Below are 19202 nucleotides of genomic sequence, written 5' to 3' on the forward strand. Positions count from 1 at the left end.
ATAATGGCTTGCTGAATGAGCTTTGTTATCCCTAGGTCAGTACTGAACAATAAAATATGAACTGTGTATGAAGCAAAGTATATTCCTGCTTAGAAAAGGATTCTTCGCAGTATGAGCAGTTAAGATGTAGAATATCTTACCACAGGAAGTAGTTATGATGAATTACATATTTCATTTAAGAGACTTGGATAGCTATGATTGGTAAATGTGGGAAGAGGTTACCTTGATCCTGTCCAGGAGATGTTTTCTAACTGGGTGGCTTTTCTTTGTTTTGAATTGAGGTCCAGGGGAGGCTCAAAAGATTAAACTTGATGGATGCATGTATTTATTTTTTCATCCTGCACAACTATGCATTTAAAAATCCTAGGCTAGCTACATGCTTAAAAAAAAAAAAGTGAAAAAAAACCCCTCCCGCAGCTGCACTTCTCATACCGCCAGGGAGGTTAAAGGGAACCTAAACTGAGAAGGATAAAATAATACCAGTTGCCTGACTCTCCTGCTGATCCTGTGTCTCTAATACTTTTAGCCACAGCCCCTGAACAAGCATGCAGATCAGGTGCTCTGACTGAAGTCAGACTGGATTAGCTGCATGTTTGTTTCAGGTCTGTGATTCAGCCACACTGCAGCTAAAGAGATCTGCAGGACTGCCAAGCAACTGGTATTGTTTAAAAGCAAGCATACATATGCCTCTCAGTTAAGGTTCCCTTTAAAGAGACACTGAAGCGAGAATAAATCTCGCTTCAGTGCTTATATTCAGCAAGGGCATGTGTGCCCCTGCTAAAACGCCGCTATCACCCCCAACCCCCCCCCCCCCCCCCCCCTGCAAAATCAACGACCAACTTGGTCGTAGATTTTGCTGCTCTTCAGGCAGGGCTGCAGCCCTGCCTCTCAGCGCCGTCTATCAGCGGCGCATCGCCGCCTCTCCCCCGCCCCTCTCAGCGAAGGAAGACTGAGAGGGGCGGGGGAGAGGCAGAGATACGCGCTGACAGACGCGCGTGAGGCAGGGCTGCGGCCATTAGCCCTGCCTGAATGCGGAAGTGATCCCCCGCTGCACGGAGGGGATTTAGGAGGTAAGGGACCCCTGTTTAGCGGCGCGATAGCGGCGGTTTAGCAGGGGCGAATATAAGCACTGAAGCGAGATTTATTCTCGCGTCAGTGTCTTTTTAAGGGCACTTTCACACCCAAAAAATCGCACTGTAAACGCAATACTATGTTACAATACGATTGTGCGATTTTCCTCTGGCCCTCAATCGAACGCAGGAAAAATGCAGCTAGATCAGCGATTGCTTTTTGGAAAAATTGGAACGCATTCAGTGTGACTAAATACTTGCAACATTAAAGAGTACCTTCAGCCTAAACAAACATACTGTCATTAAGTTACATTAGTTATGTTAATTAAAATAGATAGGTAATATAATCTCTTACCCATCCTGTTTTAAAAGAACAGGCAAATGTTTGCTGTCACAAGGGCAGCCATCTTTTTGATTGAAAGGAGGTGATAGGGAGCATGAGACACAGTTCCAACTGTCCTGTGTGCTGATCACCCCTCCCAGTTTCTAGGCAACGTGAATAACATAGGAAATCCCATCATGCTTTGCACAGCATCCGGGAAAAAACTCTGGGCAGTTTTCTTTGATGGGTGGAGCTTAGCTAAAAATGCAGCTAAAAATGATGCTTTGGTAAGAAAAACAAAGTTCTGATGCTGTAAACCATTAAAGAAGCACCAAGCCTTTTCAGTTCTGCTGAGTAGATTTTTAGTCCAGAGGTTTACTTTAAAATGGAGCTGACCCTGCGAGCGGGAAAACGTCAGCTTTCCAAAAATCAGAGCAAAGTACACTTGGAGGGAAATGGCATTTAATGCGTTCTCTGAAAGCCAGAATTACCCATTTCTGAAGATGATGAACTCATGTTTGTTGCAAAAATGCAAGGTTTATTACCACATTGTCATACTTGTAAATTGCTGTTTTTTTTCCCTGAAGCCAGTGTGAGATTAGTATAAAAGAACATTTTCTCTATTCCTTTGCCTGTAACCCAGCAATAAAATATTGGCTTGTTCTTCGTAATATGATTATGAGAATGCTTTGAGATTTCTTGCAACATAACAGTCTTTACACATGCAAGTACCATCTACAGATACCTGAATGGTGGCAAGTAAAACAATAAGAAAAAACAGATTTACCGACAAATTGCCGCACAGACCCGTTGCTCCTGTCGGTCACACTGCTCGACCATCGCCACAGGTCCCTTTTTCTGTTGTCACACACACACACACACACACACACACACACACACACACACACACACACACACACACACACACACACACGTTGATTGACCAGATGTCTGTGGGAAAGAAAAACGTCTTACTTAGTCAATTCATGAGTTTACTTTGCACTCTGTATGATTTTCTGTATGTTTATTGGAGATGAATAATTGATACATTCAAAATCCCTTTTGAATAGCCAAGGTGGGGTGATCAGAAGACACATGGGAAGCTGAACTTTGCTGGCTACAAATATTTTTCCCATTGAATTTGTCTTTCACATGTATTGTAAAAATAAACGCTTAACTCCTGGGATTAGCAAGATAGTTGGGCAGACTACAGAGCTGGAACTGATTGTCAGTCACATTCTTGTCTGAAGACTAGGGATGATCATTGATATGCACACTTCATACTTTATGCAAATGCATGCAAATATTTATGCATATTTGCATATATATTTGTATAAACTCTGACGTATTTGCATATCATTGACCATCCCTACTGAAGACTACTGTGATGGGCTTTTAGGTGTCTCATACTTTGTTCCAGTTTTTTACTTTGCTTTTTCTGCCATTTTAAATGCATTATTGCTGTCAGCTCAAGTCAGTCAGTGGGCTCATTCAATAGCTAATGTATTTCTATGTTTATGTTGAAAGAGCAAGCAAGACAATTGCATCTAAAGGTCCCCATAAACAGTACAACATTTTCCTCAGATGTGATAATTCGATCGGATTTGTGAGGTTGTAAGTAATTGGAAGGCAATTTTCAATTGTTCCCATAAATGGGTCGTTGAAGGCAATTCAGATACTAACGTAAAATCCAATAGTCCAATCGACCATATAATTGTTTTGTGTCCATTTTCTCTACATAACGTGCGTTTTTTTTGTTTGTTTTTTTTTTGTACAGTTCGATCCTAAAAATCTGCTCAAATGATCGCATCTGAGGGAAATATTGTACTGTTAATGGGCGCTTAATACAAAAATATGTTAAAAGGAATTCCATCACTGTTCTCCACAGAGAACATGAAAAAGAAGCCGGGTGGGGCGCCATGACAGAATGCAGGGCCTGCGCTTCTCTGCACAATTCTGCTTACAGCAGAGGAGGAGGTGAGCCGATGACAGCCGGGTGCTCACCAAAACTAACCGGGTGGAGCACCCGGCTAAAAGAGCCTGGGGAGAACACTGTCCATATAAAAAGATAACTATGCTGTGCATATGTTTTTATCCACAAATATATAATAGGCAGAATGATGGTGATGACGGAATGGATAGCACTCCAGCTTTGCAGTCTTGAGTTTATACATGTTCTTTTACTGTTCTCTTTGCAATTTACTCTCAAGTCGAAACAGAGTTTTTTTTGTCTTCTCCCCAATAAGTGGCCCTGCAGTGTGGTAGATTGAGCCTTAGGCCACATACACACATCAGACCATAGTCTTTGGAAAATGAAAGATCACAGACCAATCTTACCACCCTTCCTGTAGTATAAGAGCCATACTTTACACAGTATTTTCTATGGAGCTGAACTCCACATCAGGAAAAAATCTTTGCAGGATGCTGCACACACAGATGCTGTACAGACACAAAAGATCAGTATCTGCAAAAGATCTGTTCCTGCCAAAAATCCATTCCTGCAAATTGCAATGATAGTCTATGAGATCTGCAGATCATCATACACACATGATTTAACTGACATTCATCTGCAGATCTGCAGATCTGAAAATCCATCCTGGTGGATCTGATCTGCAGATGAATGTCAGTTAAATCATGTGTGTATGATGATCTGCAGATCTCATAGACGATCATTGCAATTTGCAGGAACGGATCTTTGGCAGGAACAGATCTTTTGCAGCTACTGATCTTTTGTGTCTGTACAGCATCTGTGTGTGCAGCATCTTGCAAAGATTTTTTCTGATGTGGAGTTCAGCTCCATAGAAAAGACTGGGAAGGTATGGCTCTCATACTACATGAAGGGTGGTAAGATTGATCTGTGATCTTTCATTTTCCAAAGACTATAGTCTGATGTGTGTATGTGGCCTTAGACCCACCTGCTTCTTTAGGTGGTTTGGAACTGATGAGCGCATATAATATATAGAAGTGTGGCAGAAGGTGGTGTGGAACACGCGTGGGTCACGAACACTAGGTTGCGTGCATTTAAAGCTACAGTATCACGCTATGTATAGCAATTTATATGTTTGCAAGTTAGAACATGAGGAGGTGGTGTGCGCAGTTTAACTAATGGAAATCTGACATAATAATATATATCAACAAAATCACAGTTGATATAAAGGTCGCCTCACACTGCCCACTGGCTGCAACCAGACCTTTATCAAAAATCAACCCCAGGAGATGCAGAGAAATCCAACAAAAATGTACTTTTTAAGCTATGTGTGCACCAAAAGGTTAAGACTGGTTTGCCGGTCTTTAATGCAGGAAACGTTAACTAGTTAAGGGCATAAAATCACGTTTTTAGCTGTAGCCTAAAAAGTGGACCATGAATGGAATTGGCCAGGTTGGTTTGATCCATGTATAAATCTATTATAGTTCCCTGCAGTGTTGGCGCATTTTTTTTCTAAATCTGTGTAAACACATACTTGTAGAAGTAATGATGTATGTCTGGAAACTCTTTCATTAGCAGGTAGTAATATATACATATATACAATTCTCTATATCCCAAGGACAAAGCTGTAATAAAAGACTTTCAAATAATCTCTATAAAATTCATATATATAGAATTAAGCAGAGTGAAGACTCCGTCTTAGAACTGTTTGAGTCTAACGTTTTCATTAGATCTCAAATTTCACTTTCTGAATGTAAGCTAAATGCCCTTAGGGTTTCATAACTCTGCACAATATAAATATTAGATTTGCTGTAATAAATTTGCAGACGGGACATTCATTTGCAGTCTTTTAGTATAATGGAGGTCAGTTAGGGAAAGTAATAAGATCTGTTAAATATTGCTCTGGGAAGAGCATTTTAGTAACATTCTTTATCAAACCTTTAAAAAAAAAAAAAAGAGAATCCGTATTTGTGCTTTGTCACTCAAAAATCCAAATACAGAGGACCTGTTACCGGCTGATGTCTTATTTACAAAGGAGATCTTAAAATGAAAATGATGTATAGAATACAATACAATAATATTGGTAAAGCGCTTTTCTCCCATAGGACTTAAAGCGCATAGTTGTGTCTCAGATTAATACAGGGTTGCAGACTGGGTTGTGTTACAGAGGAGATAGTCAGATGTTCATAAATGCCAGACTAAAGAGGTAGGTTTTCAGTTTAGACTTAAATGCTTCCAGGGATGGAGCTGTCCTGATTGGGTGTGGCAGGGAGTTCCAAAGTGTAGGGGCAGCATGACAAAAGGCTCTTTCTCCAAAGGTTTTGAGGTGGACTCTGGGGGTGACCATGGTGTTGCATCCTTTTGATCTAAGATTGTGGGGGGTGTGATGCAGTTGCAACAAGTCCTTCAGGTATCCAGGGCCCAGATTGTGCAAGGATTTGAATGTCAGTAAGCCAATCTTAAACAGAATTCTCAATTTTATCGGTAGCCATCGGAAACCTGATTAGAGGGAAGATGATAGGCATGCAATTTTTCCACTGTGCCTGAATTCTTGTACTCAGGCAGACATTCCTGACCGTTTTGTGAAGATGCTAGTTGGATCGCTGTCTCTCTTGACCCTTCACGGTCTGTATTCCAGCAAAGTATGCAGCCACTAATCAGAGAACTCAGGTGCCCAAATTAACCAGTGTGCGCCACCATAGCCTCAAATTGCTTTGTGACCTTTGGCTGCACCCAATTTACCAGGTGCGCAACACAACCTATTTAGGTGTAGGTGGATCAGAAATTATCTTGTGTGGAGAGAATGCCCGAATCAAGATAAAGCACAAAATGTAATTTGGTACATTGAGATTGGTGGACAAAGATGTGGACACTAAATTTATATGCAGACATTAAAAGATAAACATCTAGACAATAGACAGACAATAAAGAGGTACTGTATAGTAGCAGGGACCCAATCAAGAATGCTTTAGTCCTTGCTTAAACATTCAATTTAATGATACATGATGTGAATATATATTGACCCCTGATTTTCTGTATCATTGGAAAATACAGTGCTAAGGCCTCATTCACACTGTGCACATTGGGTAACACTTGTGTTTATAATGCTTATCTAATCTTAGCCAAAAAAAAAAATGGTGGAATCTCGAGCCTTCTGAGATAAAGTTCTGTGGCCAAACTAATGAAAAGTGAAATTCTGGACAACACAGGTTTGTTTGGCTGGCATAGAAAAGGTTGGTTGAGCAGGTAATTAGTGAAAGCATGAAGGGTCTACTGTACATGTGACATAAGGTACCTGTTGTGCCAAATTTAAAATTGGTAAGTATCAATGGCACCCAACACATTGTTGTGCCTATTGCCTATGCCATTTCCCAAGTTTCTTTTTCTATTCTTTAGGTCATGTTTGGTTTAAGTGAGCAGTTGATTTTTCACATGGGTTAATCAAGTGTTTTATAGCTTAGTTCCTTAAATTAATTATTTAAAAATAGTATTAATTATTTACAATGGTGGTTTTTATACAGTTTTACTTTAACAATCTTAAACTCTTCCCTGTGAAAAATGTGCAATAATAAGTGGAGTCAAGAAAAGGGCAAATATGTTTATGAACCTGCTGCAGCATAGTAGTATAAATTGATTTTATACTTTGTTCCTTTAATGCTTTAATGCTTTCATCCATAGAACACCTGCCAGAAATATACCTGCAACCTCCTTCAAATTAAATTATACCGTATATATCTTTTTCCCTCTAGCTGCCCAGCTGGACAGTATTGGCTTCAACATTATCCGGAAGTGTATCCAAGCAGTGGAAACAAGAGGTAAGAACAAATGGACACAACAGATGGCGTGAGGCTTAGGTCAGTTTGACTATGGAAGCTGCACAGCTGTCTTTAACATTGTGTTTCTCACCTGGTTAGGAAATGGTCATAAGTCATCGATCGAAAATGACTGCAAACAATTCAAGGCTGTAGGCAAATGGGAATTTTCTTATCCTCATTTTATTATTAGAATTCATCATGCAAACTGTGTTTAACCTGAAGAGATATGAACAGCAGCCTTTAAATGTAACCCTAATTTATACTCTATTCGAGTACGGCAAAACTGGATGCCATTGGCTAACTGCTTCGTGCTTATGTGTATAGCCTAGAGCCTATGGTAGTCCATTTAGGATCTGAACCTTAATGTGTTGTGTATACGGTAATTGATAAAGGTACAGTTAGGACAGTTCAGAATTTTCTTTCTAAAAAGCAGACATAACATTTTATCAAAATAATGTCCAGTCATGTGACTCCCTTTGAAACGTACAAAGTACAAGTAACCCTTTCTGCTGATATTCTTAATCACAAAAAGTACATTAGGCTGGAACTATTGTGAAGACTCCCTGTTCTATACATAGTATTACTGGGGATCAAGGAGATTTTATCAATTTTGAGTTGGTTTAATGTTTATTTTACTGTATATGTGGCTTGAAACTAGACCAATCACATTCAGTGCTTGTTGATTTTGATTGGCCATGGGAAATTTGGTAAGAATCCATATATGGAATATACTGTATGTATTCTGTTTTCCTGTGATAAGGTGTCACTGTGGCAATAAATGAAAACTTACTGTGGTTGGCTAGTCTGTTACTTCACCATGCAGAATGAGTCGTCCTGGCTGTAATATTCTAACTGAAACAGAAGCAAAGACACAGGATCGGAGAACACAGGGTTTAGAGCTGATTACTTTATACATTGCTCAGCTGCAGCTTTAAAGCTACGTTCCCATGTCATGATTTCTCAATATTTTTTTTTCTTTCGTGCGCAACGAGCGATTGTTTTGTGATTTTTGGGACCTGTATGCATGATTAAGCAAATTAATTTGACATGCAGGGGTTTTGACCGTCACAGCGGATCGGATCTATAATAAAGTTCCATGATCGTTTGCTGTCGTGTGTTCCTGTGGGTAAGATAGGTCAGGGAACGCTCCTTTGTTGGGTCGCATCCCCGAGGATTCCCTGATCCATCTTCCAGTGGATACAGGCCTTAAGCTTTGAATTTTTCGATCCTGTGTCTCTGCTTCCAGTCATTCTGAAGTAATATAAGTCGGATAGTTATGGCCACTAAGGACCGCTAAATTTTGGCACTGGAAAAGGACCCCTACATCTCTGCATGGTACAGTCCTCTGTAGAAATGTCCTCAATAAAAGTAAGGGCTCTGTGAATAGGCTCATGTGTTATTTTCTACATGCAAGCTATGAAAAGCTGTATAAAACTTGTGTGTTGCTATTTTCCAGCAGTTACAAGTATAAGTTATGGGATTACATACCCCCACACCAAAGAAAAGGGACAAGGGCTTGTCTGTGTGAACATTGGGGCTGCGCTCCTTTTCAGATGCATCGCACGGCCATACTTTGCCTGTGGGAGTATGGCCATGCTCAAATCGGTGCATCACGGCCACGCTTATAATAGAAGAGGACCACGGCCCCAATGTTCCAGAGGGTCCCAGGCAGTGGTGGAGGTCTGGAGCACAGCTTGGGAAGTCTCTGCAGGATCCAGAAGCTTCCCTCTCCTTAAGTATTTGCTTCTTCACACAAGGCTTGCCTAGGGTTTGCTTTAAAGGACATCCAAGGTAAATTGATGAGAAAAATAATTGCATCTATCCTTCTTCTCCTAAAAATGACTTTTTTTTATATATATCCCACAATTGTATTTTATATTTAAATCTAGTTTTTAAGTTTTTACTGGTCCATTGTCCCTGCTCATTGACACGTTCATTGAAGTATACCAGAGCTCAAATCTATGAATTATTGACCCTTTTTTTTATCTCTTTTCTGCTATCAGAAGCCATTTACTGACAGAAAAGTGTTTTATGGCTGTAACTACTTACCAGTGAGGGTTCTGCTATAGTCTGACCCGGTCCCGACCCAAACAGTAACTGTCACTTGCATACCTGATGGCCAACTCTTTCAGGCAGAGAAATAAAAAAAAGGAACACAGCATAGTTATTTGTGTGCTTGGCACTGTACTTACACTTGTCTATCTCATCATGTCACCTCGGTCGTCCTATAACTACATGAACCAGTTAACTGTCCCTGAACCAGTTAAAACACACCTGCATGTTGGACTTGCCATATTTGTAAGTTCAAGAAGGGCCCCATTTCGCATATAGAAAACTTGGGCATAGTTATCAGTTAAAGAGTAAAGCAGGCCATACACTGGCCCGATTTGCGCCCGTTTCGACAGCAGATTCGATCACTGGGATCGAATCTGCTGCCAATCGTTCACGCTACACGCCGAATTTCGATCCATTTCGTCCGATCCCGTCGATCGTGCCGTGCGGAAAATAACCGTCGATCGCCCGCGGGTAAAGAGCGCATCGCTAGCGGCGTTCGAGTGCCCGACGACCGACGCAATAGAGCCCGCATACATTACCTGCTCCGCCGGCGCGACTGCAGTCTCCCGGTCACCGCTGCTCTGTCTGCGCTCTGGTCTCCAGGTCCGGCATGCCTCACTTCTTCTAGCCCGGCAGGAAGTTTAAACAGTAGAGCGCCCTCTACTGTTTAAACTTCCTGCCGGGCTAGAAGAAGTGAGGCATGCCGGACCTGGAGACCAGAGCGCAGACAGAGCAGCGGTGACCGGGGGACTGGAGTCGCGCCGGCGGAGCAGGTAATGTATGCGGGCGGGCGGGGGCAGCAGCAGCAGCACCACCACAACAGATTGTGATCGGTTTCAGGCTGAAATCGGTTCACAATCTGTTTGCTGTAAAGGTGGCCATACGATCCCTCTCTGATCAGATTCGATCAGAGAGGGATCTATCTGTTGGTCGAATCTGATGGCAAATCGACCAGTGTATGGCCACCTTAACTGTCAGGCTGCAGAAGCTAATTTAAACCTCTATTCTCCTGTGTTAAACAGTTTAGAAGGAAGCCCAAAAGGCATTAGTGAAGATAAAAATCTCTCTTACCTTTGATGTGTGCTTATCAGCAAAGCTGTTAGACCCAAGAGGACGCAAGCCGCATACTATACTGCAAAGAATTCTGGGGCCCTCCCCTCGGCTGCTAATGAGACGTTACAGCAGCTTGTAATCAGTCCAGCGCGTAGCACTGATAAATCTCCGGGCAGAGTACACTGCAGGAGTCAGCTATTGTTCCTAGCCACATGGCTCATTAATATTCACTGCACACTGTGTTATTCAGTACGAGCTTTTCTGTGATCAGGAAGCAGGCAGGACATGACGACACATTTGACAGAAAAACATGGAGCCTGCCATGAGCTGTCAGGAGCATCTATCTCTGCATATACTATATACAAATTCTGTGAAATCTAAACGTGGACAGTGAAATGCATATGTAATGTAAGTACAGCCAATCTTTAGCTACTGATATGTGTTTATTTTCTCTGAGACCTTATACCTAACAGCTCCTCTTTAAGTCAGGAAATTGTGCTTTTGTAATCTAACTTCCTCCGTAACACAGTCCAGCCTGCAACCCTGTATTGATCTGAGACATATCTATGCTCATTTAGTCCTATGGGAGAAAAGCACTTTACAAATGTTATGTTACTGTATTGTAATGTAGAAACCTCTTTACTGCATTAGTCCATACAGTCTTCTGTTGGCAACACATTACCTGGAGGAGCTTAACCTCTCTGCGATTGCCTAACGCCGATTGGTGGCAGCAGAGTGGTTCCATTGTTCCTCCATCACGCCATATGGCGTATGTCATCTCGTGAAGCGCGAGATTAGACGGGAGGTCACATGAGCGTGAGCTCCCGTCACTATAAACAAATGGCCACAGCGATCAGCCTGCCAGTGTTTAATTAGCACTGGCAGGCTGTTCTTTTTATTTGTAAAAAAAAAATGTAAATAGCGCTGACATCTTGCGCAGCACTGTACAGAGTATATTGTCTAGTCACTAACTGTCCCTCTGATGGGCTCACAACACAATCTAATCCCTGCCATAACTGTATAATGAAAGGAAGTGTAGGGCCATTTTTTTTTTTTGGGGGGGGGGGGGGGGGATAGCAATATACAAAAATGTGCTCTTTTTTTCATAAATAAAAAAAACCTGACAATTGCAGCAGCAATCATAGACCATCAATAAAGCTGTATTTGTGAGAAGAAAAGGAGGTAAAATTCATTTGGGTGCTACATTGTAAGGCTGAGCAATAAATCGTTAAAGTTGTGAGGTGCTAAATTGTAAAAAATGGCCCAGTCACGAGGGGGGTTTAAATCTCTGGTCCTCAAGTGGTTAAACATTGTAATAATTCATGCTTCTATAATTTTTACATTTTTAGCCTTAAACACAGCAAATAAATGAATAAATTATAGCATATTTCCCTATTAAGTACGGTTTATGCATTCAAATCACTGAACATCCGCTCTGCTGTGGCTCTGACCGCTTCCCCGCCTTCCCCTTATCTCTGCAAAATCTCTACCATGTCTGTGTGTGACAGGGTTACTCGTGGCTTTAATTTGCGCAGCAGTTCTGATTAGGGTGGTCTGAAAGGCATTTCCAACAATATGCTGAGAGAAACTTTACTTTATAGATAGATTCGCATGAGACAAGAGGGAAAAAAAACAGAATATTAATATGGTCTGGCAAGCATAGCATCAACAAAAATTAACCATAACACTAATTTGTTTCCCACCCCGTAGGCATCAATGAACAGGGACTTTACCGTATTGTTGGTGTGAGCTCCAGAGTTCAAAAACTCTTAAACTTCTTAATGGGTAAGTTTCTTTATATGTCTGACTTAAAATTAGATCTTCTGTGAACTAAACCTTTTTTTCACATAAACTGCACCTGAATTTCTTTACATGCACATTTTTTTTTGTTTATTTGCTTTAGAGAGCAGTTTAATGCTCTCTAAAAGCACCATAATATGTAAAGTGTACATATTAGTATTCAAAAGAAAGGAGAATCTGCAGCTTGCAACCTGTATCAGCCTCTCCACTTATAAAATAAATAGTCAGCAAGGCTTCATCTGAGCAGCCTAAATGGGTACGAATTGTGGATCCCTATCCTCTTATTTGTGATACGGCAACACCACGACCCCTCTATTCTCCCTGCAGTGCATATGTGTGATGCACATCACTGCTCTATTTTTCTAGGAACATGCTGTACCAATGCAAGGGCTGGGAACAGTTGGAGGAGGGGGTGGGCCAGGTATATCAGTAAAGATGGGAGAGTGATAGGGGACAGAGAAGGAATATGGCTAGACAGTATACATTTTTAGTGCAAGTATATACTTGATAATTATGTAAGTGTACCTGCCAAACACCTAGGCAGTCGAAACTAAGAACATCATGAAAAATTGTATAATCAGTAGATACCTGCACCTCTCAAAACAGACCACTTATTCCAGAGATTTTGACTGCTCTATAAACTTGTTTTATTTTTTATTAAATGTGAACCTTCTTCCTACCACTTCTACATCTCATCTAAATTTGTTAGTGTGATGAGCGGCTTTAATAATCAGTAGGGAAGCACAGGATCACACCCTGCTTTACTTTAACTTTTGACATATTTCTGTAGCCTATATTTCTGGCACTACTTGTTTGTAGTTTTCTCAGTAGCTGGTCTGATGCATTATTTCTTAATCAGGATTTTCTATTACCCAGGTTTGTACCAAGTTAATTATAAGTACTCTACCACTGGCCAACAACTGTGATGGGCAGATTTGTGGTGCCCAATAGATGAGATCGCTTGGCTTGACTTTGAAATTAGAGAAAGCCAAGTTTGTGGAATTGATTCTAGGGGGTTAAAACAAAGGTACTTTGCATCACTGATTGGAACCCAAGCTTCCAACCCTCGACAGCTTTTTGCTACCTTTAACTTCCTCCTCAACCCCACTCCTCCCTCTCAACCAACGACTTTGCCAACCACTTCACCACCAAAATTGCAACCAAAAGGCAACGGGCGCGGATCACTCACCTCTTCCTCGTTCCAGCGTGCGCTCCACTGACGTCACTTCCTGCGGCGTAGCAGCAGATGGAAGCATGAAGTGCTCCAAAATCTCCTGATAGCTAGCTGCATTGACCCTGCCCTTGATAAAACACAGTGGACCAACCAACACCAGCAGCTGACATGGCACTCCACACCATCACTGACTGTGGGTACTTGACACTGGACTTCAGGCATTTTGGCATTTCCCTCTCCCCGAGTCCCCAGTCTTCCTCCAGACTCTGGCACCTTGATTTCCAAATGACATGTTAAAGCTGCTTTCATTCACTTTGGACCACTGAGCAACAGTCCAGTGCTGCTTCTCTGTAGCCCAGGTCAGGTGCTTCTGCCGCTGTTTCTGGGTCAAAAGTGGGTTCATGCTTCCATCTGATGAAAAGCTTTATGGAGATGAATATTTCACTTTTCAGCATGACCTGGCACCTGCTCACAGTGCCAAAACCACTGGTAAATGGTTTACTGACCATGGTATTACTATGCTCAATTGGCCTGCCAACTCTCCTGACCTGAACCCCATAGAGAATTTGTGAGATATTGTGAAGAGATAGTTGAGAGACGCAAGACCCAACACTCTGGATGAGCTTAAGGCCGCTATCGAAGCATCCTGGGCCTCCATAACCCCCGAGCAGTGCCACAGGCTGATTGCCTCCATGCCACGCCGCATTGAAGCAGTCATTTCTGCAAAAGGATTCCCGACCAAGTATTGAGTGCATAACTGAACATAATTATTTGAAGGCTGACTTTTTTTGTTTTATAAACACTTTTCTTTTATTGGTCGAATGAAATATGCTAATTTTTGAGATAGGAAATTTGGGTTTTCATGAGCTGTATGCCAAAATCATCAATATTAAAACAATAAAAGGCTTGAACTACTTCAGTTGTGTGTATTTGAATCTAAAATATATGAAATTCTAATGTTTACCAGTACATTACAGAAAATAATGAACTTTATCACAATATGCTAATTTTTTGAGAAGATCCTGTATACAGTACACGGAAGGGGGGGGGGGGGGTCTGAGGTCGTTCTGAGGGTGTGGGCGGGTGATTGGGTGCCCTAGGGGCAGATAGGGGTCTGATCTGATGGGTAGCAGTGACAGGGGGTGATTGATGGGTGATTGATGGGTGATCAGTGGGTGATTAGATGGCAGAACAGATGTAAACAAGGCACTTTGGAGGTGATCTGAGCGTGGGTCTGCGGGCGATCTGATGGTGTGGGTGGGTGATCAGATACCCGTAAGAGGCAGGTTAGGGTCTGATCTGATGGGAGGCAGTGGCAGGTGGTGATGGGGTAATAGACGGGTGATTGACAGGTGATTGCAGGTGAGGATAGATGTATACAGTACACGGGGGGGCTGGGGGTGGTCTGGGGAGGATCTGAGAGTGTGGGGGGGTGATCAGGAGCCCCCAGGGGGCAGTTTAGGGACTAATTAAAAAAAATAGCGCTGACAGATAGTGACAGGGAGTGATTGATGGGTGATTAGGGGGGTGATTGGGTGCAAACAGGGGTCTGAGGGGTGGGCAGGGGGGGGGGTCTGAGGGGTGCTGTGGGCGATCAGCGGGAAGGGGGGGGGGGGAGATCAGTGTGCTTGGGTGCTTACCTGCGTGGCTGCAGCCTGCCCTGGTGGTCCCTCGGACACTGGGACCACCAGGGCAGGAGGCAGCCTGTATAATACGCTTTGTATACATTACAAAGCGTATTATACGCTTGTATGGCGGCGATCCGGTAGCTAGTAACTCGACGGCGCTTCCGAACGGCCGGCGGGTTACTGCGCGAGGGAGGCAGAGCCTGTCGCCGGCGGCTGATCACGTTACGAATGACACGATCGCCGCATAACAACGCCCGCCGCCGCTGATGGGCGTATTGCGGTCGTCTGGACCCAGCCCTTGCCGCCGCCCATCGGCTGTGGGCGGTCAGCAAGTGGTTAAGCCATACCAGTTGCCTGGCTATCATGCTCATCTCTTTGGCTGCAATTGTGTCTGAATCACACACTTGAAACAAGCATGCAGCTAATCCAGTCAGACTTCAATCAGAGTACCTGATCTGCATGCTTGCTCAGGGTCTATGGCTAAAAGTGTTAAAGGCAGAGGATCAACAGGACAGCAGGCAATATGCATTGCTTAAAAAGAAATGCATATTGCAGCATCTATATTACTCTCGCTTTGGTTCCTTTTAAGAACTAACCTACAGTCCCCATCTCGTTCGTTAACCGGGGCTACCTGTTTTCTGCACCATATGAATAAATGAAATATTTCTGTGGGGATTATTTTTGCAAGATTATAGAATGCAGTGCAGCGCACCACTGGACAATATGTCTGAGCAGAATTGGCTGTAAAGACCACTCATCTTTGACCATTGTGCCAAAGATCCCATTCATAGTGATTTCCCAGACTCCAGCCAGTGTGGGATGAAGTGAAAGCCTTGTTCTTTTCTGCGCAGGATAGGCACAATAGGTGCTCATAACATAAAGGATTTATAAGTCTAAAAAAAAAAAAAAAAAAAGCCTCAATAAGTAATATTAATGAATGGAGTAAAGCATCAGTTTTTATCCTTTTACATAATCCCTTTTCACAGGATCTGGTCTGTGGTTATAATCAATGCTGAGATTGGGCAAAGGCAAACTAATTCTAAGTTGTCTACGGCCTTCAGTGTTGCATTCAAATCAAGAACTCTGATTTCTACTTCTCAAGGTCTAATAGGGATAGAAAAGACTAATAACAAAACCGATGCTGTATGACTGTATGGATTCTGAATGTAAATTCTGTTGAACAGCTCAGTGTGGAGAACCGTGTAATTTTTAAATCTGGGTGTCTGGGATTCTCAACACATTTGCTGTTTTTTTTTATAATTGACAGTTGTGTTTTATCCTGTTCTTCAGTGTAGGTGAGCATCCTCTACTAAACGTCTTTAATGGCAAAATAAAAAAAGGACGGCAGTGCTTCAATTATGTCAATGGTAGGATTATCTGATCAAGATCATTTCAACATTTAAGGCTTTTTCTATCTTCTATAGAAGTGATTACCTTCAGTAATTGGATTACAGTTCAGAGTCATCTTTCCTCTAGGAAGCCTTTAGGCTTAGCGTTGAATTGCTGTAGCTGGTAATCTAAACTAACAGGCGCACTGGGATCAAGATTACGTTACCTTAAAGGGACATCCGGTAGCATTCAGCTGTGCTTTTAGCGATTTCTTCTGGTATATGGCTTGTATTAGCCATGTAGAGCGAGTAAGTCTCAGTAGCTGAGATCGATCAATGTAAAAGCCAATCATTTATTCTCCTGATGGTATTTACTGCGCATTATTAATGTTTAGCAACACTTCTTCACACATAATGAATTGGACCTAAATAAGTGACAGAAGAAACTCTTGTGTAGGATAGCTATAGGTTTCCATGTTAAGCCAATCAGCTATTGCTTGGATACAAGAACGTCATGAAATGCAATTACCTTCCTAGGCAGAGCTGTACAAAGCCCTTTACATTTGTATTGAAGTAAAAATAAATTGCCTCCACCTTATCTTATCATACATTGCACATATTCTGATCCCTTAATGCGGAGGAGCACTTTATTCAAATAAACACCCTGGTTTAATTGTTAGTACCGGGGAGTAGGAGACTGTGCTATTACATTTTGTTTTTTCTATTTTATGAAGCTGTTCCTGAGAAATTGCCACAGAAAAGTTAGTGGTGGCCCAGAGATCCCTCAAGCAAGCATGTTCTCGCTCCCCAGCTCCTCCTTGTTCTGTTCACAAAGTAATATTATGAGACTGCTGTAGCTGCAGTGCTGGTCACAAAGTGTATTTTACCAGCAGAGGAAGGTGGTGGCATGGTTCAGGTTTTCTGTGCTGACAAGAAAAGATGGACTTACGTCCTTTTCAATTCATTTGACTTTCTACATAGGTGATTATGGGATAGGGTGAGTAGTCTGTACAGCTTTCTCTTCAGTAGTCACACAGCCTGATAATTTAAATATATACATGGCAGGTGTGCTATGCACACAATGTAAGATAAATTTCCATCCTTTCACCCCCAGGGACGGAGAAATCCGTACTTTCCGCGCTCCCGCCACTGCCCGCGCTCCCGCTCACTCTAGCGCGCACTCCCACGGGTAAACACGCCGCCGGCCGCTCGCCCGGAGATCAATGAACGGGAAAATCCATTCCCGTTCGTTGATCTAAGCCCCGCAATGATCCGCTGCTTCTCCGCTAAGCAGCACGATCATTGTGAAAAAAGCCTCCTAGTACTTCCTCCAAGAGTCCGGAAGGACGCTTGGAGGTTGCATTAAACAAAAAGTTACTGTTGCCATCTTGTGGCCAAATAGTAAAACTACACCCTAAAGCATTTTTCACATACAAATAGATTACTTATACACAAAAAATTAACTCATTACCTCCCACACTCCCCATTTTTTTTTTTTTTTAATTAAAAAATTTACAATTAAAAAAAATACATAAATAGTTACCTTAGGGACTAAACTGTTTAAATATTTATGTCAGGAGGGTACAACACTGTTACTTTATAAACTATGGGCTTGTAATTAGGGATGGACGCAAAACTGAAAAAAATGCACCTTTATTTCCAAATAAAATATTGTCGCCAAACATTGTGATAGGGACATAATTTAAACGGTTTTATAACCGGCACAAATGGGCAAATACATTTCATGGGTTTTAATTACAGTAGCATGTATTATTTAAAACCTATAATGGCCGAAAACTGAAAAATAATGAATTTTTTCCCACATTTTTCCTATTTTCCCATTAAAACATATTTAGAATAAAATAATTCTTGGCATAATGTCCCACCTAAAGAAAGCCTAATTGGTGGCGGAAAAAAACAAGATATAGTTCATTTAATTGTGATAAGTAATGATAAAGTTATAGACAAATGAATGGAAGGAGCGCTGAAAGGTGAAAATTGCTCTGGTGCTCAAGGGGTAAAACCCCTCAGTGGTGAAGTGGTTAAGATATAGCTTATAACATTGTAGTATTTTGCTAATATGTTTATGCCACTTCAAATGGCTGCTGTGTAGATCTGCTCAATAGTGGTTCCCATCCTCCCTGTCCAGGAGGTAAAAATTGCATATTTGCATTAGTGATTTTATAGTGAATGGTACATTTGGGAATCACATGCCCATTCTATTTACGTTTCCCCTTGCTATTTAATCACTTGACCACTGAGGGGTTTTTCTCCAGATTAATTTTCACCTGCCAGCACTCCTCCCTTTCTTTCACCAATAACTTAATCACTACTAATCACAGCAAAATGATCTGTATCTTGTTTTTTTTTTTGCCACCAATTAGGCTTTCTTTAGGAGGTACATTATGTTAAGGATTATTTATTTTAAGTGCATTTTATTGGGAAAAAGAAAAAATCCTTGTTTTTACGGCCATTATAGTATTAAAATAAAACGTTCTACTGTGGTTAAAACCCACACATTTTATTTGCCCATTTTCCCGGTTATTGCAACGTTTAAAATATTTCCCTAGGAAAATATATGGCAACAATATTTATTAATTTGTTTTCAGTTTTGCATCCATCACTAATTACAAGCCCATAATTTAAAAACTAACAGTAATATATCCTCTTGACATACATATAAAAAAAGTTCAGTTCGTAAGGTAACTGTTTTTTTTTTGTTTGTTTGGGTTTTTTTTTTAATGCAAACAAAAAAAATGGGTACTATGTGAACGTAGTGTGGGAGGGTAGGAGTTAATTTTAAATGTAAGTATGGGCATTATTATTAATAGTAATGTATTTAGGTGTAATTTCACTATCTGGCCACAAGATGTCCTTGTGCATTATTTCCTATTCGTGTACTATAAGTACATGAATGGGAAGTAATACGCAGACTTCTGCATAAACAATGACGCAGACATCTCATTGATGCCGGCGATCATTGACACGGCATTCCCATTCATTCATCTCACCTCTAACCAGCAGCCACGA

At 41.5% G+C, this 19202-nt stretch overlaps 1 protein-coding gene across 14 annotated transcripts in view; it reads left to right on the forward strand.

Moving 5' to 3' along the window:
• Positions 1-19202, forward strand: part of ARHGAP26 (Rho GTPase activating protein 26) — a 1021369-nt gene that overhangs the window by 472700 nt on the left and 529467 nt on the right. For all 14 annotated transcript variants that reach the window (XR_011030516.1, XR_011030517.1, XR_011030518.1 and 11 more), the window contains 2 exons: positions 7069-7134; positions 11953-12027. Coding sequence is in view for 9 of the 14 variants with exons in the window: in XM_068277500.1 (XP_068133601.1) it covers positions 7069-7134; positions 11953-12027 (141 nt within the window). In the remaining 5 variants the exon portion in view is untranslated. The remainder of the gene's footprint in view (positions 1-7068; positions 7135-11952; positions 12028-19202) is intronic.

Source organism: Hyperolius riggenbachi, chromosome 3, assembly GCF_040937935.1.
Source record: "Hyperolius riggenbachi isolate aHypRig1 chromosome 3, aHypRig1.pri, whole genome shotgun sequence".
In the NCBI taxonomy this organism is placed as follows: Eukaryota; Metazoa; Chordata; class Amphibia; order Anura; family Hyperoliidae; genus Hyperolius; species Hyperolius riggenbachi.